General features: G+C 35.6%; 1 protein-coding gene across 1 annotated transcript in view; it reads left to right on the forward strand.

The window, feature by feature from the left end:
- The window catches only part of triqk (triple QxxK/R motif containing), a 29,627-nt gene extending 24,373 nt beyond the window's left edge, over positions 1-5,254 (forward strand). The window contains exon 4 of the mRNA XM_051137423.1: positions 3,846-5,254. Coding sequence (XP_050993380.1) covers positions 3,846-3,953 — 108 coding nt within the window. The 3' untranslated portion in view covers positions 3,954-5,254. The remainder of the gene's footprint in view (positions 1-3,845) is intronic.
- Positions 5,255-26,990: the final 21,736 nt, after the last annotated feature.

The raw sequence follows: 26,990 nt of genomic DNA on the forward strand, positions 1-26,990 counted from the left end.
AAGGTCTTGTTTGTAATCACAGATTGTTTATTTGATCAAATTGCCTCGCAAATATACAAGTATACACTACCAGTCAAAAGTTTTTGAACAGTAAGATTTTTAATGTTTTTTAAAAACTCACCAAGCCTGCATTTATTTGATCCAAAGTAAAGCAAAAACAGTAAAATACTGAAATATTTTTAATATTTAAAATAACTTTTTTTTTAATTCATTCCTGTGATTTCAAAGCTGAATTTTTAGCATCATTACTCCAGTCACATGATCCTTCAAAAATCATTTTGATATTTAAATTTTCTGCTCAGAAACATTTATTATTATTATTATTATTATTATTATTATTATGTTGAATTTTTTTCAGGTTAAATTAAATTTTAAAATATATTTAAATAGTAAAAATATTTAAAAATGTTAATGTTTTTGCTGTATTTTGGATCAAATAAATGTAGGAGATAGAGACTTCTTTAAAACACATTAAAAATCTTACTGTTCAAAAACTTTTGACTGGTATTGTAGTTGTGCTCAGATTTACACACCCCTCTTTCTTTCTTTCTTTCTTTCTTTCTTTATTTATTTTTTCCTTTTTTTTTCTTTCCATATCCTCAGACCATTCAAGATGTAGATGAGTTTGTTTCTTCATCACTTCCTCACCAATGGATCCTCTGCAGTGAATGGGTGCCGTCAGAATGAGAGTCCAAAGAGCTGATTTAAAACATCACAATAATTAATAATAAGTCATTTATACGACCCTAATCCATCAAATAAAGTTGTATCAATTGAAAAACTGTGTTTGTAAGAAACAAGTCCATCAAGACTTATTAAAGCTTTTTTTAAACCCTTGCTTCTGGCTAAAATATTAATTCATAATCCATAATATTGCTTTCTCCAGAGATTAATTAGGGGAGAAACAAGCAAAAATTGTCCAAAACAGTTAAGAAATGAAGGACGAAGCGTTATTATTAATTCTGGAGTTGTATTTTGGCCAGAAACAATACACTGTAAAAAAAAAAAAGTTGTTTCAAATTAAAAAAGTAAGTGTTTGTGCTGCCGTAATATTTGAAGTTTACTTCACTCAAATATCCACATTTTAATGTGGTACAACTTAACATTTCATGTTGACTAAACTTAAAATTTTAAGGCAGCACAAACACTCACTTTTTTAAGTTGAAACACTTTTAGGTTAAAGTTAAAACACCTTAATTATGGATTTGTTTCTGATAAACATGCAGCTTTTCACTTCACAAGACATTAATTAATGGACTGGAGTGCATTACTTGTGAATTATTGTGATGGTTTTATCAGCATTTTGGACTCTCATTCTGAAGGCACCCATTCACTACAGAGGATTCATTGGTGAGAAAGTGATGCAATACTAAATTTCTCCAAGTCTGTTATGATGAAGAAACAAACTCATATATCTTGGATAGCCTGAGGGTGAATACATTTTAAGCCAACTTTTATTTTTGGTTGAAGTATACCTTTAAATAAATAAAAATTCTACAAGGTGTATAAACTTTTGAGCAGAGAAAGTTCTCGCAGCTTTCAGTATGTACTTGCCGTTTTCTCTAATTGTAGTTCATTTCTTGAAAAACATCAACTTGTGAATGTTCCAACGAGGCAAAAAAGTCCCAGAACCACACAAGTTTTGATTAGAAAGTTGGATAACGACTTATCAAGATGAAGAACAATTGCTTTGTTAAATACTTGAGTGCTCTTAATGAAACAGAGGTTGATGAGGATTGTAATTTAACACAAAAGGTAATAAATGACTGCTTTAAATCTAATTCATGCTTGAATACCACTCCTTCAGCCATCATCAATTTAGCTCGGGCATTAAGCTCCCAACAACTCTTAATTAGAACAAAGACATTTCTGGGAGATTAACTTTCTCTGAGCCTGCTGGGTCTGCCAAACCCTATTTGTGTCACAGCAAGGGGAAAGATAAAGAGCCCAAAATATACTGATACTTCTGCTGCGCGTTTGTGGTGTGAATTACATATCTGTGTTTGGTTATTATCGGTCTTGTGTCTATGATCATGGAATGAAAAGGAGAGTGTTTTATTCACAAACTGCTAGAGAACACATAGGTGTTTTAAAGCAGTATTAAATATGCATTTTAATAATGCAACATAAACACTCTGAAAAATGAAAGCGTAGCACCTTGTCTAGCAAAGAGCTGTCTGATCAATATTTTTTTTTTTTTTTTTTTTTTTTTGGTATGTAGGCTCCCCTATTTGTAGATTTAAAAAGGTTCATCAGATCAGTTGGTTTCTGAGTTTTATGAAGCATTGATTTTTCTGAAAATCTGTCAAATAAAAAGTTCTTTATTGAACTTTAAAAAGTTCTTCTATGGCTTCAGACCGCAAAATGTTTTTACCTGTATTTGTGAGAATAAACCTGCACATTTCAAAGTCATTATGTTTCCACATCAAAGTCATGGTGCTCACAAGCTGCTCAAGCTAGCAGTTTAAAGGGATAGTTCATCCAGAAATGAAAATTCTGTCATTAATTATTCACCCTCATGCCATTCCAAACCCACAAGACCTTTGTTCATCTTCAGAACACAAATTAAGATATTTTTGATGCAATCCGAAAGCTTTCTGACCCTGCATAGACAGCAACACAACTATTTTAACAATGTCCTTACTATCTTTCTAGGCCTTGAACGTGGTAGTTGCATTGCTGTCTATGCAAGGTCAGAAATCTCTCAAATTTCATTAAAAATATCTTAATTTGTGTTCAGAAGATGAGCGAAGGTCGTACGGGTTTGGAACAATGTGAGGGTGAGTAATTAAAGGAGAAGTCCACTTCCAGAACAACAATTTACAAATAATTTACTCATCCCCTTGTCATCCAAAATGTTCATGTCTTTCTTTCTTCAGTCATAAAGAAATTGTTTTTTTGAGGAAAACATTTCAGCATTTTTCTCCATATAATGGACTGCTATGGTGCCCCGATTTTGAATTTCCAAAATGCAGTTTAAATGCGGCTTCAAATGATCCTAAATGCGGTTGTAAATGATCCCAGCTGAGAAAAAAGGGTCTTATCTACCACAACGATCAGTTATTTTAATAATAACTGTTCCGGTTCATGACAGTTAGGGTATGTCAAAAAACTCCCATCTCATGTTCTCCCTCAACTTTAAAATCGTCTTATATCGCTGTTTTAGCTTTTTTGTTAAGGGTGTTTGATCTTCTTTGCATGTTCACTTTGCAAAGACTGGGTCGGTACTTCTGCAGCGATGTAGGATGATTTTGAAATGATTTTTGAAGTTGAGGGAGAAAATACGGTCTGAATTTTTCGACATACCCTAACTGTCTTGAGCCAGAATACACAGAGTTCAAGAACTGCAAGGCAAGATGAGTGTTTGAGAATAAAAAGTATTTAAATTCTATTTTTTTATGTAAATAACTGATCGTTACGCTAGATAAGACCCTTCTTCCTCAGCTGGGATTGTTTACAACCGCATTTGGGATCGTTTGAAGCCGTATTTAAATTGAATTTTGGAAGTTCAAAATCGGGCACCATATCAGTCCATTATATGGAGAAAAATGCAGAAATGTTTTCCTCAAAAAACATAATTTCTTTACGACTGAAGAAAGAAAGACATGAACATTTTGGATGACAAGGGGGTGAGTACATTATATGTGAGTCTTTGTTTTGAAAGTGGACTTCTCCTTTAAGGACAGAATTGTCATTTTCAACTGAACTACCTTTAAATACATTATCCTTGTGTCTAACATGAATTAATTTGATGCTGGTGCTCTGCTTTAATTCTTATTAATAGTTATTTACAGCATTCTTATTTTGCAAAAAAGTAAAAGGGTTTTCTTTTTCTCTGATTGCAGGACATGATATTGGTCATTGTGGCTGTCTTGGTCTTCCTGCTAGGCGTTTATGCTTTCTTCTACCTCAACCTGAGCACTGAGCTGGATCTGGATGTGGACATGGACTGAAGGACTTTTCTCACAGACGCCATTTCAGAGGATTCTGAATGGCTAAACCCATGGTGTACCAGTAGTTTCATAGTATTACACATCTTTGTCCCATTCTATGCCTTTTATACCAGCAGAAGCTGAACGAAGATGAGTCTTAAAGTGCATAGAAGCATGAAGTTAAGATTTTTTTTTTCCTATGCAGTGCTTATCCTTGATATCCTTTTTGATTATTAATAAAGCTTCACATGCCCCACAGCTTTGGGATTTGAAGAACCAGCTTGTTTTCCATTTGGATCTTTGAGTTTTAAAGGAATAGTTCACCCAGAAATGAAATTTCTGTCATCTTTAACTCACTCTCATGTTTTTTGAAATGCATTTGGCTCTCTGCATGAAGCACAAAAGCTGTTATTTATATCACAATTTCGAGTCTGTTGTTTATCATACTATCAAACACTAGATTTTCACTGAATAGCAACTTAAATATCAGTGACAAAGCTATTATATGGCTTCTGGGGACTCCTGGTCCATCTTTGTTTTCACTGATTGAAAAAGAGCAGCTCATTTTTTTTCTGAAGGTGAGTAAATGATGACAGAATTTAATTTTGGGTGAACTGTCTTTTCTGTTGTGTATTAGCACAGATAAATTTATTTTTAACCAAATTGGTTGAAATTTTATTACATAATCCTTTAGAAAGAAAAAAAAATCCCAATCCTGTGGGAAAAAAAATAGATATTTCAGATAAATCAGGCAGACAAGAAGGTATATTGCATTCCATATCACAAACACTTCTTACAGATCTAGACATCTCAATGCTGGAGATCAGAGGCAATCTGTGATATTGTTTGTGTGTGTAATGCTGACATTCTCTGTGTCGTTCCTCGTCATTGTGCAGCTCGTTAGAATATCAAACACCACAAACTTCGGTTATTGAAAGCCAAAAGAGCATCAGTGAAGATACCAAACATTAGCACGTAGACCTTGATGTGCTGTCTGCTTTTGTATGCGTGCGTGTATGTGACCTCTAGAGAGACGTATAGAAACAGCACTTGAAGCATAATCAATCAGCGTGAGGTGCTGTTACTTTTAGCTAGCGTGCATCTTTTGATCTATCTCAGAAGATAAAACGCATGGCCCTGCCTTGGTCTCTGACATCCAGTGCTTCCTTTCCACACTGCTGGGCCTGTGTGTGTGCGTTCGTGGGAGTAAGACCGAGACGTAGGGTGGAAAATGAAAGGCTGGAGCTGATGACATTCAAAGTTCATTTACATTCTCTTTGTATAGCGCATTGGATCTCGTACAAACGCACAGCAACGACTTATTTCATTCCAGGCCGTGAGAGTTGTTTTATCTTTCCCTGCATGAGGTATATGTGTCTAACTCAGGACAACTGCTTTGCTGCTCAGCCCTTATTTTCCTGGGACGTCTGACTGTTATCATTAATTCAAGGATTGATACCCTATTGGACAAAACATTTTTGTAGCCTGTCTTTGATTTGGACTCGAGAGCTTTCCAAATTCTTTCATAGTGAGACTGAACTGAACCAAAACAAAGAGTCTCGTGTTCCTTGTTGACTGTTTTGCTTGTTTTTCTTCTCTTGTTTCTATCATACTTGAGATAAAATAATAAACATTGTCAAAACATGTTGATACTGATAAAAGCTTATTGTGTTCATTTTCGAAATCGTATAACAATGTGCGACATATAAATTGTATCTGTTTCAGTGCCTTGTGGCGTTCGAGTTGTTAATGCCAAACAAACACACTACGAAACCGAAGCACATCACCCTGTGCACATTTAAAGACTCATGCTGTGTTCAGATTCACAAGGTCCCTACACAGTGTTTACTGCACACTTAGTAGGGGGTATCTTTAAAGGATGATTCTATACAAATATAAATAAACATAATTTCTTCTTTAAATCTTTTTATTATTGTCATCTCCGCAGTCATTCATCACTAAATTTAGGGGTTTAAAATTAGAATGGCAAATTATACAAAAACTTAAAAATATTTAAGTTTGATATATTTTATCAGCATAAAAAATTAAAATTAAAGATATATATTTTATATAGACGGATACACACAGACAGACAGTTGGTTATATATTGCACAGATAGATAGATAGATAGATAGATAGATAGATGATGGTTATATATTACACACATAGACATAGTTGGTTATATATTACACACAAAGACAGATAGTTGGTTATATAGTACACAGACATATAGATAGGTAGTGGGTTATACATTACACAAACATATAGATAGATAGTTGGTTATATATTACACATAGACAGATAGTTGGTTATATATTACAAAGACATAGATAGTTGGTTACATATTACACAGACAGACAGATAGATAGATAGATAGACAGATAGATGGTCATATATTACACACATAGATAGTTGGTTATATATTACACATATAGATAGATAGATGATTATATATTGCACACAGACAGACAGTTGTTTATATATTACACAGACATAAATAGTAGTTGGTTACATATTACACAGACAGATAGATAAATAGATGTTTATATATTACACACATAGATAGTTGGTTATATATTACACAAATACATAGATAGATGATTATATATTACACACAGACATAGTTGTTTATATATTACACAGACATAAATAGTTGGTTACATATTACACAGACAGACAGACAGACAGATAGATAGATAGATAGATAGATAGATAGATAGATAGATAGATAGATAGATAGATAGATAGATAGATGGTTATATATATTACACACAGACAGATAGTTGGTTATATATTACACAGACATATAGATAGATAGTTGATAATATATAACACGGATATATAGATTAGTTGTGAACTTGGCTTATAAGGAAGTCCCCTCGTTCCTTCCATGTCGTTGTGCCTTGTTAACCTCTGGAGCTGGGTTTTAGTGTTTGTATGTGGGTGTGTGCGGGCAATGTTTGTGTAAGTTAGCAGGTAAGGCTCAGCTGTTGCCATGGTTGCCCTGGCTGTAGAAACCCTCCCGTGAGGCCACATGCTCTCGGGTTAGCCATGTGAGCACCCCTCTGCCTCGGTCATTAAGTCAATGGCAGTTAAACTGTAGGAGCCCGGCCTAACCATGCCCAATGCCACCAATGTCAATTATATCCAGTATCACTGTGTTAGTTCATGAACCCTGGGCTACAGCTGGGAGCTGTTCACATTCACACCCCACTACACTCATTAGCAGCAACAGGTGGCCAGTAGTGGGCAAACAGTGGAAGCTGAATGTAGCTCTGGAAAATGGCACTGCATCCGTAATTATCTCTACAGCTACTGTAGCCGCTGCATGTATTTATGAATGTGCTGCTGTCATCTTAGGCATCAATGGTGCATCTTAAATTTCTAAGCAGTATCATTTTGATGAGGGCTCTTGCAGAATACTGGCATAAATGTGTGCAAATGATTCCAACATTCATAGTTATTTCGCGTATAGATAGATAGATAGGTATAGATGTATAGGTAGATATAGATATAGATATGTATGATTCAGCATTTAAAAAAAACATCAAAAATCCTGTCCATAAGACTCAAGTGCTTTATTCTAAACCTTCTGAAGTCATTTGATTGCATTAATGACATAAAACTGGGTGTGATGCATTTTGATTATGATTTTTCCCCCCACTGTCATATTATTGAATTTTACTTTTCCTTCCCAGTGTTTATTGAACCTTTTCACCTTGTGCACTTTCACAGTTTAGCTCTCTGACCTTCATCTCATGGCTGTCTTTGTTGTTACCTTCATTCCTAAGGAAGGGCTGCTGGCTGACTGCTCTCATTGATCTATGGTACATTTCCTGCAACATTCATATCGATTTCTGACACGCTGCCCGTCATAAGATCTCAAAAAGTCCTTACATGGTTCGCTGTAATTAATGTGCTCTACAAAAGGTTCTATGACCTTGGCCGCCTTGTCATCCTGGAGATCTCAGCTAATTGGAAATGATCAATTGAATTTTATTTCCATGCCTTTACATGGGAATTAATCAGGTGCTACAGAGGCAGCGTTTACCGTGACCTCAACAGCGCTGCCAGGAGTTTGCGTTCTGTGGCGCCGTAGCGTTGGGTGACAAATGGACTGGTTGCGGTGGCCTGAGATTGTCTCATTAGTCATGTGAAGTATGTCAGCTGGAGTAATTACTTCGGCTCAGGTCCACCTCCTGCTTGCTAAAGCTGAGAGAGCTTCCCACACACGTACATGCATTTCCCTCAGACAAAAAATGCTGTTGGTTCTGTGATGAATCATAATCATGGTCCAGAAGTAGTGTGAAATGGAAGTGTTCAGTCTTGCTAGACCTGCAACCAGTCCATCGTCAGCTGCCTCTGGCTTTTTAATGTAACTGCATTTCTCCTCATGCTTTTTGCTTTCAGTAAGTGTTAAAAGTTAAGCCTCTGAAATTAACAGCTCAGACTTGTGCACTGCTGCACTTAAATTGATGATTTATGCAAGTGTCTGCAGTACACGGCTGTAGAACCATTTCTTTATTTCAAAATCTTTACTCCAGGCTGATCTGTTGAACTTCAGATGAACTTCGTCATGCTCTGTACTATGCTGCATTATGTTCTCAATAATTAGCAACATTTTGTGCTCACAAGTTGTCTTAAATTTACTCACCCCATTGTCAACCAAGATGTTCTTGTCTTTCTTTCTTCAGTCGTAAAGAAATGAGTAATCTTCTCTGTTAAAATAAAAAAATGTTGTTTCCTCAACTTATTTTGTAATATTGTCCAATATTATTACAATTTAAAATAACTATATTGATATATTTTAAATTGGGAAATCATTCTAATATACTGATTTGCTGCTCAAGAAATATATATTTAAAAATAAAATCTAATAAAATAAATTATAAAATAAATAGTTAAATATTTAATATAGTATTTCCATCCAAGACCCATTTAATTACTTGATGAGGGCATGTCCTCTGGTATTGAGGGGAGGGACATTCCTATTCTAAAGCATTTGATTGGACAAAAATCTGTGTGGTGCAGGATGAGTCATCAATGATTTTGGTCTGTTTTCCTAGAAGATGAAACTGTGTACAGTAGCTAAAATCTGCTAAAAGCTCATGTGATAAAATTAGAAGTTTATTTGTAAATAAATGACCTCAAAGCTTAAAGAGATAGTTCACCCAAAAATGAAAATTACCTCATGATTTACTTACCCTCAATCTATCCTAGGTATATATGTCTTTCTTCTTTCAGATGAATACAATTAGAGTTATATTAAAAAATGTACACTACACCTACATCCCATGTCATCCACTGGAATGCCATTTTCTCATGAACGTGCATGACAGTTAGCAAAAACTAGAGATTACACTTTATAAAGTTTTAAATATGGATATTTTTTGTTGATTCATCAATTCCCATAGCTCCCATATTTTTTGATGATGTATAGATGCACTTCATTCGACTTGAACAACTCAACAGCCATTCACTGCTATTATAAGGCTTGGAAGTGTCAGACATTTTTAAATATAACTCCAATTGTATTCATCTGAAAGAAGAAAGTCGTGTACACCTAGGATGGCTTGAGGGATAGTAAATCATGGGGTAATTTTCATTTTTGGGTGAACTTTCATTTTAAAGACATGGGCTAAAAGCCACAAAATGACAAAATAAAAAGACAGAACCATCCAGAACAATGCCATCTACAACCTGTGATACACAAGGATACAGAATAAGGATTGTAAGCATTCAGAGCAGCTCAGCTTGTTTTATTGTTTGCGTATGTGTGTGTGTGTTCAGTATTCCAAGCACTTCCAGGTCTAGCTGCATGCTCCAGTGAAGCACACAGTCGTTCTCACTGACTGCGCAGACACCTGCAGCACTGACAGACAGGCGAGAGACGAGAGGAGGGTCACTCTCAGGAGAGGCTCATTTACTCTCTCACTCTTCCTCTCTGTATAGTTTTTCCTCCCTCTTACTATTACCCTCGTATCCCCTCTCTTCTTTTACCCTCCCTTCGTATTCCTATGTGACAGGTGGGCCTGGCAGGCCTTATAACACAGCCCCAATATGTGTCAGTAACAGTATCCCACTCAGTCATTAAGGGTGCGCTGGCGGCACCGGAGCTCATGATCCACATCACACGCAGCCTCTAATCCCACACAGGGAACACCTACCTTCTCATTTCTCTCTGTCTCACTTACAACATTCTTTTCCCATCTCTATTTTTCTCCACCTGTCCCTCGTTATTTTTGCTTTCTTCTCCCACACGTGCGTTTTTTTCCCCCAAAGAATTTAGTGTAACGCTTTCATGCTACCTGCAGCGTATTTGCATTTCAAAGAGTCTGTGCATCATATTCACAATTAGGGATGATTATACAATTGGATTTCCAGATTGTGCTGCTGTCTGATGCACGCTACTATAAAGAGCTTTAAATCCATCACTCACAGAACAAATCAAAATTTGTGCATATTTCAACAATATATTATATTATACATACACTCAGTTAAGATGTGCTGTTATCTTAAAATAACAGTTCAAACAAGACTATAATTATAATTATTGTGGATTTTTTTTTGTCACCAGGTTGATGTGAGTGCAGGTTAAATGCTAAATTATATAATCCATGCATATTTTTATACTATTCATTTTGAGGCGAACTATTATTTTTTTATTAAGAGACGTTTTTATTTGATCTACTTTTGTATTTTGGTTGGTTGAGTGATTTTTACATTTGCTCATGTAAGTGTTACATATATTTTATATGTCAATGTTCTATTTAAAAATTAATGCATAGTAGTTTATTTAATTCAGTAATGAAAATAATGTTTTAACTGGAATAATACACTGCCACGGATCATTTTCTTATATTTTTGTCTTATTTTCCAGTTAAAAAACAATCTGTACATCCTAATGTTGCCAACATAACCTAATCTGTAACATAATCTTGGGAAATACAGCCACATATACCTCTGTTTTTGCTGTTTCAATAGGAATCCTTGCAAATGGGCATTTGACAATAGGGCAAAAAAAATTCCCCATGCATATTTCACGAAGTTAGTCAGCTAGATTTGTCTTATTGACCAGCTGAAAGCTGTTTAATGTGATAGTGATGTCTGTGTAAGCAGTACTTGTACAAGTACACTATGTACACAATAGACAATGGACTTTTTATGGCCATCAAATTTCCAAAATTTTATTACTACACCATAAAGTTTTGTGATCACAATTAGGGACTAGTTTTCAGACAATATATCTTACTATATCTTTTTTTTTTTTTTTACCTTGTTGCCAAATAGTTGGCAATCAAACAAAAATGTAATTAGTTTTCACTTAACATCATTTATTTTTTTGAAAACAAATGCTAATATCTTATGCAAGGTATTTTTTTTAGTAAATATACATTATTTTAAGTGTGTTTAACACTACAGTTGAATATATACATATATTCATATACATTAAAATGTTTAATATGCAAATGAAACCCTGTCAAACTAAATATGCACTTATTTGCATTACCAGAGCATAAATCTGAACAATGGATAAAGCCGGGTTTAAAATTCTTGCTTAATTTTTGTTGACATTTTTTGAAAGACTTCAGACATTTCTCATAATCACTTATTCAAACAGAAATTACTGTCAACAGACAGAAAAAAAAAAAAAAAAAAATCACCATCTTTTTAGAAAGCAAATGTCGTATAAAACCAAGCGAGTGATATAGTATGTGAACAAACCCCTCTGTTAAAACCTTCAAAATATAGATTGAAATAAAGCTGTCAAGTTTTCTGACTCAGTGCAAGGGAAAAACTAATTACTAAAGCTAATTACTAATTAATAGAACTAGTAAAGTGCAATAACATTAGCACTTAATGGGACAGTTCACCAAAAAAAATGAAAACTGTGTCATCATTTACTTACCCTCATGTTGTTCCAAACCTGTATGGGTTTCTACTGCTGTTGAGCGCAAAAGAAGATATTTTGGAGAATGTTGGTAACCAAACAGTTGACTGTAGTTGACTTCCATAGTAGGTGAAAAAAAAAAACATTTTTGGGAATACTATCCCGTTAAAAGTGTATTTTGGATGTTTTCTGTCCACTTGTCTGAAAAAACACTCTATAAAGCCCCAAAAGCTCAAAATGACCAGTGCGTGGGGGGGGGGAAGATTGCTGTTGTTATTGTTGTCATTTTGGCCATTATTTAAAAGAGAAATCGGATACAAAATTCACTTTTACCAAAGACTATAGAATACCCAGGACTTGTCACTTGTATAGTTTTGAATGGCGAAAGATGCAACGCTCATTATGGCTGCGAAGCCCCGCCTTCTTAATGAAAGAGCCAATCGTTGATTAGTAAAGTCAGCACGTCACTGCAGCTGCCGTTAGAAATCCCGATTGATATAGAAACAGTCAACATTCTGAGACATGCGTTTACTGCACATGCGCACTGGCTGATCTACCCTGAAAAATAAGTTGTTTTTTTTAACGCTATTGGAGCATAAGGAACAATATTAATAAGGCCATTCTCGTCAGATGTCATTGGTGATTTTAAATATGAAATTTAATTGTAAGCTTGGTGAACAGTTTTGGAGAATTTACAATACAATAAAAAAAATCCATTCACTGTTTTTTTAAATCCCCCAAAAAACTAAACATTCTCAGTTATCAAGCCGTTTAGTTTTTCTGAGCAGTATGACATCATATTGCCCAGGCCCCGCCCACAACTGCTGATGGACTGTCCCGTATTAGCATATTTCCACCCTCAGCCAGTTGTACGCTGTCCGCCATTTTCTCTGCGCTCGAGCAGCTGTAGCCACAACGTTTTGTAAACAATGCAGGTTTTGAAGTTGTAAAAGTGAACATAAAGGTCATTGCACAACACGTTCTCACTCCTAACTCGTCACATATTGACGATTGGGCAGGGCCCCTTTGGCGTCACTTCTGGACGCTCAGGGTACCCCTTTAGCGTCATTTTTCTACGTGCAGGGTCCTCCAGTACTTAACATAAGAAACCCTTGGCGTCAATGTGCTGACGCGAAAGGCACGGGGGATTTTATTGTCATGATTAAATTATATATTGGGTAATAATATTGCTATTATTGCATATATGTTGGGGTGTAATTTTTTATTTTTTTTTCAATGCGAACTGTCAAAATAGTTTAATTTATTACACTATTTACACACTGAACCCAACCTCTGCCCCTAAACCTAACCATTTGTCAACAAAACACAAGATATAACAGGCAATTACAACTATATTCATAATTTATTCAAAAAGTATTAATATTCCAAGGGTTCCGAAGCAAAACGATTGATTTGTGAGCAGAATAGACGCGATCGCCGTCTCCGTCCGCCGTCCCGTGTGCTGCTGCAGTCTGTCTGTGCGCGAATTCAAAAAATGCCGCCAGAAGAAGCGAGCCTTGGTTGTGAAATGCTATTGGCTCTTCGGTGTCTCGTTACTGATTGTGTCATGCTGTTGTGAAATGCCATTGGCTGGTATGTGTCTCGTGACCGATTGCGTCATGCTAATGCTCGGGTGTATCTTCTTGAATGAGATGTGAGCGCGTTAACGGAGCGGGATCATTTTCAGCGATTAAAAACCTTCTGTTATTCGCATAAAGATATCGTAAGGCTTCAAAAGACTCGGAATGCAACAGGACTTGTTTGTAATGCTTTTATACTGCTTGTTTATGGTCAGTTTTGCAATAAATACCTGTGACTTTACTTATATTTGCCTGTTGCGTGTTTCATATTGTTCAGAAGTGGGTAGGTTTAGGGTAGGGGTGGGGTTAGGTGTTCCAATGAATGTATATATTTATCTAAAATAATTTCTGTTTTTACAAATGCATGCAAACCATTAAATTAAGACAAACAACTGAAAACAATGGAGGACCCTGCGCGTCGAAAAATGACGCTGAAGGGGTACCCTGGGCGTCAAAAAGCGACGCCAAGGGGTCCTGACCAATCGTCAATATGTGACGAGTGTCTCTGAAATTTTCGTATGCCTTTTTTCGTATTCGTCACGCACAGAAACCTTGCACACTGAGTCCGATGTGTATTAATTCATCCATTGCGGAAAAATTCGCAAAACAATACAAAATGAAATCTTCAAGCAGTGAGGATGTTTTGTTGTCCATGCTCTTCTTCTAAAGAGAAAAAGAAAGGACATATTGGGTCCATCCAAATATAAGATATAGAGAGGAAGGAGAGAATACTTTTTGTGTGCACCTCCTTAAGGAGCTGCGGGATTATCCCGGGCGATTCAAAGTTTACTTCAGAATGTCAGTAAACTTTGATGCTTTGCTAGCGTTACTGGAGCCACAAATTATGAAGAAGACCACTAAGTTCTATGAACTCAGTGTACAAGGACCTTTTCAGTGCTTGGTGCTGCAAGACGAAGTGGATGAACTTGTCAGATGCAATTTTGGATTTTGGCGTTCGCTTGTACAGTGGCTCTAAACTGTTAAAACACCTCTCAAAATGCTTGCTACGGATGTGAAAAATGCAGAAAATTAAACCTGATCCAAAAAAAAAAAAAAAAAAAAAAAAACAGAAAAGAGGGATGGAGTGTGCAGTAGTTTATTTAAGTAGATATGTACTGAAACGGGTCACTGTGAACAGAGCTGTTTTTGACAGCATAAAAAGGTTGTTTTACATGACAATTGAGGATTTTTAACCAAAGTATTTTGCAGACATTTCATGAAGACCCTAAATAATCATACCAACTTCACCTTCATTCCAAAGTCACCTTTAAAAATTAGACCTCAAATACGAGAGTACAATACCTCACCAGACATCAACATTCACAATGAAAACTAAAGTAATGATAGATTTGCATATTAGGGCCATTCGGAGACCGGCGTGTTTTTGTAGGGAACAGAACGCAGCCACGACGTGTGCATGCATTAGCAGGATCGACGGCTGTGTGGATTAAACCACCTCTGTGTTTTGTGAGGTGTGTGGTAATGCCAGACTTAAAGGATTTCTGAGCCTATCACACAGCCTGATTGGATCCCTAATCCCAGATGTGCTTTTAATATCAGAGTACAGCAGCCCAAAGAGAATGTGTAAGGAAAAAGGACACAGTGAAATCTGATTCATGTGAATGATGAGTTTGTTTAAGAGTGCTGCTGCATTCATCCATAACCGGGGAGAGGAAGGTAAACAGAGACGAATAAATATTAAGCAGTTTAGAATCCGTTTTTGAAATATGTATCTGTGTGTTTTGGACAGCACATCGCAGGTGTTCAACAGGTGAGCTATGACACTACGTATTGTCTATTTGCATGCTTTCTTTTCCCCCTATCTCTCTCGCTCTCTGTTTGCACTGGCTCATTGTGTTATTCATAGAAACACACCTGGGCTCTGCGCACCTGGTCCGGCTGGCCGTCAGAGCGTGGCGCATTGCCAGTTCCTGTCCAGACCAGGAACCACACATGTACACACACACACACAACATCCAGCCCTCCACTTGATAAGCAACAGCCAGCGCGTATCGCAGAATTAAATTGTACAGAAAATATCCCAGAGCCACAGGTGCAAAGACTGGGGAGAGATAAAGCCTTTCAGGAATGCTTTGATTGTATATCAGAAGACAAAATTCACATTAGACTGTAAAAACTAGAATTAACATTATGAAACTGATTTAAAAAAACAGACAACTATTCTTAATAGAGATAACATTATCTTATTTTCTAGATAATGATCTTAAAAATCCTTGAAACAAGATAAATCTACTTGAGAAACAGCACTGCATAAGATTAAGGCTTGTTTTCAGAGAATGCATATTTAATGAATGGATTTTGTCTTTCTGCTGTGGCGCATTTTCACTTGTTTTCAGTGTACATTTACACTCCATTAAATAATAAGGTACTCAAAACACAATTCATCAAGGAGTCACACTGCTAAGAATCTGTTATTAATCAGTGCGATATTCTTATTATCCAGTACAAACATTTCACCATTCTTGAAATGAGATCATTTTACTCAAGAAGCAAATTACATAAAATATTAATACTTGTGACTTGAATGTCAGTTTATAGGTAGACTGGTTCTAGGGGTCTTATGGGTTTTCATAGTTTTTGTTTATTTCTTTATTTTTGATTAAATAAGACAATGCAAATGATTTAACATCAGTAAACACAAATGTAAACATACAGGATTATAGCAACATTGCTAATTTACCTCATGTTTTTGCGTCATTTTGCAAATGTAAGAATGCAAAATAAGACAAAACTTATTTTTGTCTTAGGGAAAATATTTCCCTGACCTTTAAACTAAATATATACAAGCTGCTGACAAAAGATACTCAAGATACTCATACGTAACCTGTTTTGTTGCACACAACCTGAATTATGGTGGGAATGTTTGGTAGCTTTTTGTAGTATATGGTAGATGTTTATAGATAAATTTATTGAAAATATTTACTAGATTAAAAGTGTGACAACTATTATCCATTTTCCCACTTCATGAATAATAAAAATCGATTAATCATGATTAATCACATCATAAAATAAAAGTTTGTGTTTACACAATATGTGTGTGCTGTATATATGTGTGTATATTTAAGAAATATTTACGTGTGTGTGTGCACATATTATGTAAACACAAACTTTGGAAGGTGATTAATCGTGATTAATCGCAATTAATCGCAATTGATCGATTTGACAACCCTAAAATTTATATAATTTAAATCTTATATATGTATGTATTATGTGGCAAAACTGTTTTTCTCTCAAGAAAAAGTACACTCACTCTACAAACAGAAATATAACCTTATTTCTTTAAAAAAGATGTCTAATAAAGGCCTTAATATTGACTAAAATGTCACTGATTGTTTTATTTAATTATTATTTTTTGTTGTTGTTGTATTTAATAAACTCACAAGAAGCCAAACTCTTAAAAAGGAAACACCTCGCCATAGGCCACTAAACACCCTTAAAGGGGAAACTAATAATTTAAATAATAATAAAATAATTTAATAATTTAATGATTAATTTAAAGTATATATGTAAAGTCTAAATAATTTAAAGTTCTTTTTTTTATGTCAAGTCCTTAAGTAAAGTTTGTGTCTATATATCAATAGATTCTTTTAGAATAAGTCATTAGTGTAATGTCAGTGGCTACAGTTTGGCAGCAATGGCAAAGGATGAGTAGAGATGCTGTGAAAGGAGAGAGTGATCTCACTGTGAAACCTACATCTGTGTACATACATATACCACTGCATAAACCAGTCATTTCCCCCTCCCTCACTATTTTTGCCTGAAGCCAGTCGTCTTTATTTCACCTGGCTGAGGGTCTCCTGTCTGCAGTGAACAGTGAGGTCTGTGTGGGGCCCCTGGGGAAAGATGGGAAACTAGCAGGGGCCATGAGAACTGCCCTCAGCATGAAAGCAGGGGCACTGCCCCGTAACAAGGGCACAGGGTGGAGTATGCAATTAAAGGCGCTAAACACGTCCACCGCCGCTCTTTTCTGTCTGAGGTCCACCGCTGTCCCCCAAGGGCAGGAGAGACCAACCGCCACTCTTGCTCACAGATGCCGCCGTCCCTCCCTACAACAAGACCAGTGAGGGACCCCGGCATGGCCTGCGGGTCAGTAGGGGTCAACGCCAGAGATATTCTCTCAAAGAATGGCTCAAATTATGAAGGGATGTCTTTCATCCTCTGATTTCTTTGCTTTTTCTTTTCAATGGTCATTCTAGATGTTTAGTGCATTGTGATATTATAGTGGGACAGATTGTGGGAGAATGAACACAACAGAGACCATTCATGAGATCCCATGTGAAGCAAACTCAGGTCTGATCAGAGCCCAACAGGCAAACATCAAGACTTTATTCAGTCTGTCCCACGACTTGCATTATAGTTTTATTTTCAATTTGTTCAGTTCACTAGTTAAAATGCTTCTGTTTTACATTGTAATCTTTTAAAACATTTTTTTCATTGCAAATTGTAATTTCAGCATAAAGATTTGAATTAAATATTGAACAGAAAAGTGAAAATGAATGTCTGAATATCTTATAAAGACTTCCCCCCTTTTGTTTTAATGTCAATGGCACTCAAGCTGCATGAACTCCAAAACATTACATGTGTGTTGACAGTTTGCACAGGTGTCTCAACCTGCCATTGGAAAAAGCAGTATTTATGTTTTGCCATTTGACTCTCAAATATCCCTGACGAAACACACAGCTTCATGTACATATGCACAAACCTGACACTTTATACAGCCCCATCTAATGTTTTTGTTGTGTATTATGTTTTGTTTTGTTTTGTTGTTGGTTTGTTTTGTGTTGTTTCGTTTCATGTCATTTTGTATTGTTATTTTTTTGTCTGTTATTTTATGTCGTGTTGTGTCAGGTTGTTCTGTTTTGTGTTGTTTTGTGTCGTCATTTTGTTTTGTGTTGTTTAGTTTCATCACAATTTCTCATTTTGTGTCATTTTTTGTCGTTATTTGTTTTGTTTTGATTTGTGTTGTGCTGTGTCAATTTGTCGTTTTGTTTTATTGCATTTTGTAATTTTTTGTTTTGTTTTGTGTCGTGTCAGTTTTTTTCGTTTTCTGTTGTTTCATTTCGCCACATTTTGTGTCATTTCTTGTTGTTATTTGTTTTGTTTTGTTTTTTGATTTGTGTTGTGTTGTGCCGTGTCGTGTTGTTTTGTTTTGTTGCATTTTGTCATTTTTTGTTTTGTGTTTTGTTTTGTGTCATGTCAGTTTCTTTTGTTTTGTGTTGTTTCATTTCACCACATTTTGTGACATTTCTTGTCGTTATTTGTTTTGTTTTGATTTGTTTTGTGTTGTGTTGTGCCGTGTCATTGTGTCGTTTTGTTTTGTTGCATTTTGTGTCATTTTTTGTTTTGTGTCATGTCAGTTTCTTTTGTTTTGTGTTGTTTTGTTTCGCCACATTTTGTGTCATTTCTTGTGGTTATTTGTTTTGTTTTGATTTGTGTTGTGCCATGTCATTTTGTTGTTTTGTTTTGTTGCATTTTGTGTCGTTTTTTGTTTTGTTCTGTTTAATGTTGTTTTGTCATGTTGTGTCATGTCGTTTTGTTTTGTCATGTCATGTTGTTTTGTTTAGTTCTGTCATTTTATGTTGTTTTGTTTTGTTTCATTTTATTTCATCACATTTTGTCATTTCATGTAGTTTTGTTTGTTTCGTGTCATTTTGTTTTGTTTTTTTTGTTTCGTGTCATTTTGTTTTGTTTTTTTTGTTTCGTGTCATTTTGTTTTGTTTTTTGTTGAGTTTAGTTATTTTGTGTTATGTCATGCCATTTTGTTTTGTGTTGTTGTGTTATTTTGTTTTGTGTTGTTTTCGTTTTGTTTTGTGCTGTTTTATTTAGTCGTGTTCTGTGTCATTTATGTCTCGTCTTTATGTTTTGTGTTGTGTGTATTTGTGTTGTTTTGTTTGATTTTGGTGCGTTTGTCATTTTTTGTCATTTTAAGTTTTTGTCACGTTGTGTCATGTCGTTGTGTTTTGTGTCATGCCATGCCATGTCATTTTGTTTTGTTTTGTTTCATCGTGTTTCGTGTCATTTCATACCCTTTTTTGGTTTTGTTTTATGTTGTGTCGTTTTGGGTTTTTAGTGTCTTGTCATAGTATGTCATTTCATGTTGTTTTGCATTTTGTTTTGTTTTTTGTTTTGTTTTGTTTACATAGATTTTTACTCCTCTGCAGCCATTCAAGTTTAAAGTCAGTAAGACTATTTTATGTTTTGAAAGAAATTAGTTTTATTTATTTATTTATTTAATTAGTAAGACATTTATAATAATACAAAGTCAATTTTTAATAAATGCTGTTTTTTGTAACTTTCTATTCAACAAAGAACCCTAAAAAAAAAAAAAAAATGAATTGAAAACACTGATAATAATAAGAAAGTAGTATATTATAGGGATCTTTGAAGGATAATGTGACGCTGAAGACTGGTGTATTGATGCTAAAAAACTTTAGCATCAAACTTTAGAGCTTTGCCATCACAAGAATAAATTACAGTTTAAAATTGCTTTAAATCATAATAAACTGTATTTTAATCAAATAAATATAGCTTCGGTGAGCATTAGAGACTTCTTTCAAAAACATTTGTAAAAAATTTGTACATTGTATGCATGTGTGTACACTACCAAAAAAAATTAAAAAAAGGTGCCGAGCATTTAAACACTTAGTTTAAAAAGATATTTTAATGCAAGCAGGTTTTAAACTGGTTTGAAAACAACATACAGAATCACTCTAGGAGAGAAAAAATGCATTTGTATAATTGGATTTTGCCTCAAAACCTTATACTTACTGACATATACTGTAGCACACATAACAACAACCCAGTCTTCCCTACAACAAGACTGCATCAAGAAGGTTTCTCTCTCCCTCTCTTTCATTATTTACACTGAGGATCATGAGAAAATGGCCAACTGTTGACGTGTTTTCTCTTCTCCCAGCAGGGACCGTGTCCCTCAGGTGTGTGTCTTGACATGGTTCTCCTAAGGGAGGCCGAGCTGGTTGTCCAGTTGAGTAATTACAGTGTGTTTTATGGTACAAGCTGAAGAGTAGAGATGGGGAAGCTGCACACATAATATGTTTTGACAGCTGCGGCAGCCATTGTGTGGCCAAAGCGAGCACCTATCAGTGCCAAGCCCCTACTTAATGATGGGAATGAGAATGGCACACCTGTGGCCCTAATCATAGTCTCACGACCAGACCGGACCAATAACGCTGGCGCGATGTAGCCCCAACACTGGCACACATGGCTCCTCATGGGCCCATTCAGCTCGCTACATTTAGATTTAAATGAGCAGCAATGATATCTGGAGGAAGCGAGAGATAATCAGCTCTGTTATGTTTATTATCAGAATTATTATGATCCGTGCTGATTTGTTTATGGCTGAGATGGGATGAAATATTATTAACGTGGGTCATCAGGTGCAAACTGAAAGTAGATTGCAACTAAAATGAAATTTGCAGAAGTAAACAGTCAAAATTAAAATTTTGAATAGGTGTTGAACACTTATCCCAGTGTTTACAAACTGAGATACAAGTCTTAGTTATTTTATGTAGTAAATAAATTTAGCTTAAAGGGAGTTGTTCCATGTTGTTCCAAACCAGTATGATTTTCTTTCTTCTGCAAAACAAAACAGATGATATTTTTAAGAGCTGTTTTGTCTATAAAATGAAAGTCAGTTGGGTACTGACCCAAAAACGTTGTTTGGACAAACAAAAAAAAAACTGACACAACTTTAAAAGTATCTTATTTTGTGTTCCACAGTTGACATAATATCCCTTTTAACCTGAATTGAACCTGTAATATTTCTTAAACATTTCATATTTTTGCTTGTGCCCCTAAAGTGTGAGAGTGTGTGAAGCTCTGTCTCCTGCCTCGCCACCTGTAAGCCATTAGAACAGAAGCTTGTGGTTAGAGCGCTGCGGGTGGGACTTGCACCTCGTGGGTCTTGTGGGAGTCTAGAGGTACCCAAGCGAAAGTATCCTTCCTCTGCTCCCCGGAGACAGGACGCATGTGGGAGAGACAGATTGCAGGCCTTTACACACACTGGTACCGACTCGCATCTCTGCATATTTGCCCCCTGAGTCACCCACCGGCAGGTCATGAGGTCAAATCCCTCCTTCTCTATGCATCATAAGTTAACATACACACTCACACACCCTCCTGCACTTTCCTCCTACTGTACTTACAGTAAAATCTAGAGGATTTTGAAATACGGGTATGTGGTTAGGGCCAAATAGCTTTCATTAATATTTCTAATTTAACAAGTTTGATATTTAGAATTTCGCATTATTGTGTTGTGTTTTAGGGTTGATATGTTTGTAAACTTTAAGGGATAGTTCATCCAAAAATGAAAATTCTGTCCTTAATTACTTACCCTCATGTTGTTCCAAACCCATAAGACCTTCGTTCATCTTTGGAACACAAATTAAGATATTTTTGATGAAATCCAAGAGCTCTCTGACCCTGCCTAGACAGCGATGAAACTACTACGTTCAAGGCCCAGGAAGGTAGTAAGGACATTGATAAAATACCGTAATATAATGAAACTATGAGAACACTTTTGTGTGCTAGGGCTGTCAAACAATTAATCGTGATTAATCGCATACAAAATAAAAGTTTGAGTTTGCCTGATGTATGTGTGTGTATTGCACTGTAAAAAATAAATAACACAATTTGCTGAGTCAGCTTAAAATAACTTGTTACCCTGCTGCCTTAAAATTTTAAGTTCAGTCAACTAAAATAAGTTTAGTCAACTTGAAATGTTAAGCTGTACTAAGTAACAACTTAGATTTTTGTGTTTGCTAAACTTAACAGATGGGTAAGTAACCCAGCTGCCTTAAAATTTTAAGTTGATTCAACTCAATTATCTAAGTTGTCACTTAGTATAATTTAACATTTCAAATTGAATAAACTTTTTTTGAGTTGACTGAACTTAAAATTTTTTACATAATTTATATGATATATAAATACAAATATTTTGTACATAACATATTTCTCTTAAATATAAACATTAATTTGTGTATTCACATATACATAATAATTACGCACAGTACACATATATTAGGCAAACTCAAACTTTTATTTTGTTGTTATTCTGTTATTCTGTCGTTTGACAGCCCTAATTTGTGCACAAAAAGCATTCTCGTAACGTCATAACATTAAGGTTGAACCACTGAAGTCACATGGAGTATTTTAATGATGTCCTTACTACCTTTCTGGGCATTTAATGTGGTAGTTGCATTGCTGTCTATGCAGAAAATCAGTGAAAATAGTGATATTAAACCAAAATTAAGAGATAGACCACAATACCTTGTGGGAGATTTGCTCGTTGTTATGAAAGAAAACGTGCAATGAAACAGGGCTTTAATGCAGCAGTAAACATACAGTACACTTTATGACCTGGTGTAAATGTTAACTTTATTATTTTCTTTCTCCTATGAAACTGAAGATTTGTTTCTAGCTTAAAAACTTTTTAATGAACATAGCTGTATCTTATTTGAAGGCAAACTTCAAAAGTAGTATCATAAAAAGACACACCGTTCTGTAAATGTTTGTTTAGCTCTACAGCGAATGCCGTGAACTGGCTGACACTCACAGCCAGCTGATTTCTGAAGATGAGAGTTCACCTGAATACAGTTAGACAGATCAATCTGTCACATACACAGACGCCACAGTCTCATCATAGAGCATCATATGAAAGATCTCCAGCACCAATATGATCTAAGCCCCACTGGAGCCACTTCCATCCTCATTCCTTCTCCCTCACTGCATTTTCATCACCAATGCACCTGCTTCATATGCAATGTTTGCCGAATTTGTTTCTGTCATGTTGCATTTATTTCCATTTAAACATCTCCAGGCCTCTTTGTTAAAACAGAAATGGAGAGGAGAAAGAAGAAGGAAAATGAAATCTATGTTTACCCAATTGAAACTGCATAGCAATTCCATTTGAATGGGGGCCACAAATTTTCTTTGCACCATTGATGTTCTATTCATCTCAGTTAATGTTGTTACTTTGAGAGGCAGAATTGCCTCTCTCAATAAAACTGGATTATGGGCATTCATAAGAGGTTCGTACACACAAAGACACTTAAGAAGCCTTGGGATGTGCAGGCTAAATCAAAACAATTCTGCCAACTCCTGTTACTTCAGCCTGAGTGTCTTAAAAGTGTTGATGAATAAGTGCAATTCGGCCAAACTAATGAAAAGTATTGTTTGAAAAAGAGGGATGATCCTAAGAAAATGTGAAACCAAAATTACAGGTTGGAGAGAATTACTAATCTGTAATTTATTTACAGATTTGGTATAAGCGTATATGTTACTATCATTTAACAATTGAAGTTTACTGTTATAAATGACTTCATTTTTAACCATTTGAGTTCATGTTAATTAATTGAAGTCAGAAATATAATTCAGTATGACTCAATCAACATCACATCAACAAAAGTTATTTTTTCAATGTTATTATCTTTAATTAAAACTAGCACTATTAAAAATCATTTTAAAAAGCTAATTAAAACATAAATATGAGATGTAAAAAAAAAAAAAAAAATATTGCCTTTGCAACAAAATGAATGAAGTTAAAGTACTGAAATGACTAAAACTAAAATTGAAATTAAGGTAAAGCTAAGATTAAAAAAATAATAAAAATGACAGAAGTGCACGACAAATTTATAAATAAAACTCCAAAATTAAAATGAAAACTGGAAACTAAAAAGTACTTCATAATGTCATGTGAAAAGCTGTACAATTGTGGTCAAAAGTTTACACCCCCCATTAGAATCCACAAAATGTTAATTATTTTACCAAAATAAGAGAGATCATACAAAATGCTTGTTTTTTTTTTTTTTTTTTTTTTTTTTTTTTTTTTATTTCATACTGACCTGAATAAGATATTTTACATAAAAGACATTAACATATAGTCCACAAGAGAAAATAACAGCTGATTTTTTTTGTTTAGTGATAGTTGTCCATGAGTCCCTTGCTTGTCCTGAACAGTTAAACTGCCTGCTGTTCTTCAGGAAAATCCTTCAGGTCCCACAGATTTTCTGCCCTTTCCAACAATGACTTGATATTCATCTTTTCACACTGAGGACAACTGAGGGACTCACATGCAACAACTGCATAAGGTTCAAAAGCTCACTGATGAAACTTTTTAAATTTGAAGATCAGGGTAAATTTAACATATTTTGCCTTCTGGGAAACATGTAAGTATCTTCTGTAGCCTCTGAAGGGCAGTACTAAATAAAATAAATATGATTTTTAAGCAAAATAAGAAAAATTTACACATCTTTATTCTGTTCAAAAGTTTTCACCCCCAGGCTCCTAATTTCATTGTTTTTTCCTTCTGGAGCATCAGTGAACGTTTGAACCTTCTGTAATAGGTGCATATGAGTCCCTCAGTTGTCCTCAGTGAGAAAAGATGAATCTTAAAATCATACAGTCATTGTCAGAAAAGGTTTAAATACACAGAAATGCTGAAAAACCAAAGAATTTGTGGGACCTGAAGGATTTTTCTGAAGAACGGCAGGCAGTTTAACTGTTCAGGACAAAAAAGAGACTCATGAACAACTATCACTAAACAAAAAAACAGCTGTGGATCATTCAGGTAACAACGCAGTATTAAGAAATGTAAACTTTTGAACGGGGTAGTAACTATTGTTTTCTTTAGTGGACTATATGTAAACTTCTTTTAGGTGAACTATATTACTTAGGTCATTACTAAATAAACAATGACATGCATTTTGTATGATCCCTCTTATTTTGGTAAAATAATTAACATTTTGCAGATTCTGAAAGGGGGGTGTAAACTTTTGAACTCAACTTTACAATTTTAGAAAAAAAGTCTTAAAACACCTGCATTATGTTCTCTTTCTGTTGCATGCCATAAGATTACAAGAATAGCCATAATAACAACAACATGATGGTGGTATTTGATGATTGCATTGCTTCTTAAAGTAATTAATCAGGCTGAATTAAATTGACAGCTCTAGTTAAAAGCGTTATCTTTTTTTAATTGGATTGGATTAATTTGGCCTCACACAGGCTACAAAAGCAAGTGCCAAGCAGTTTTGAACAATGCTTAAACATATGCCAGAAAAAAAGATGGAATCAAGTAAAAGTTGGACATGAGTGCTGTTGTGTATTTGCGTGTATTTGGGGGAGGTGAGTGTATGCGCTCTTTGCCAAATCAAATTGCGCCTTTGCGGGCCACTTCCAGAGCTTTGATAGTCTCAGCAGCAGGGGAGGACGAGAGAAAATGGGCATTTATTCACTGGGCTTTGAAGAGAGCTGTAAACAATCAGCCTAACGGTGTGGCCAGAATGATGGGACCTGGCAGAAGGAGCCGAGTGGTGAGGAGGAGCTGGAAGCGCAAGTCTGCGCGAGGGCAGCTGCCACAAAGACTTCCCGAGTGCCTGGGGCCCCTAAACACACACACACACACACTGGCCACTCAAAGAGCTGTCTATCCCATTCACAAGCACCCTAATCCTCTCTCTCTCCCATTGCGAGCATGCCTGCCTAAATGGCAGCCGTAGTCCATCACGAGCCAGCCGGGACTCTGTTCCCATTGAGTCCTGAAAGAGAAACTTAACTTCACTGTGTTGCACTTGAATGTGCCTTTGGTTCTATCATTATGAGGAAGCCATTGACTCAATATGGCCCCTGGACAAAGGATTCCCAGGCTGTGCATTGTCAGGATTGGGTGAAGTAAGTAAGCTCTTAAGCTCGGGCCACTTTTACACCTGGAGTTGATTTGAAGCATATGGGCCTTTGATAGGCCAACAATTGCTCATTGATATCACTTGATATTTGTCCTACACAATATTCAGATTGTTAACTGAAGGAGAGATTAGCCCGGTCATGTCGCTATTGGATCGCACAATATGGTAAATGATATGGAAATTCGGTGTTCAGCGGGGACAAAACAGTCCAAATTTAATTTGGAGACAAAACGTCTCGCCGAGTTCAGATGAGGGCGTACGTTGCTCCAGCACCTGTTATTTTCTCACTGACGCTCTTAACACACACTAAGGCTTTTCAGTTAAATCATTTACATGTGTGTTTGGGTGTGTGAGAGTTGAAAAGCGCTGCTCACCTGTGCCGTGAATCCTAATTCATAGCTGTCCTCCCTCACACTGCATTCTTTTAGATATTAAAGCATATTTATGTTCTACTGATAGTTTAGACTTGATTCTCAAGAGATCCTGTAATTTAAAAAACAAGGCTCATTAATACGTATTACTATAATATGCATTTCTATGTGACCCTGGACCACAAAACCAGTCATAAGGGTAAATTTTTTCAAAAATGAAATTTTTTCATTATCTAAAAGCTGAATAAATAAGCTTTCCATTGACGTGTGGTTTGGACAATACTGGGCCGAGATACAATTATTTGAAAATCTGGAATCTGAGGGTGCAAAAAAATCAAAATATTGAGAAAAATCGCTTTTCAGTTGTTCAAATGAAGTTCTTAGCAATGCACATTACTAATTAAAAATTAAGTTTTTATATATTTATGGAAGGAAATTTACAATATCTTCATGGAACATGATTTTTGGCATAAACGAAAACTTAGGACTGG

The sequence above is a fragment of the Labeo rohita genome, chromosome 19 (assembly GCF_022985175.1).
Source record: "Labeo rohita strain BAU-BD-2019 chromosome 19, IGBB_LRoh.1.0, whole genome shotgun sequence".
Classification (NCBI taxonomy): Eukaryota; Metazoa; Chordata; class Actinopteri; order Cypriniformes; family Cyprinidae; genus Labeo; species Labeo rohita.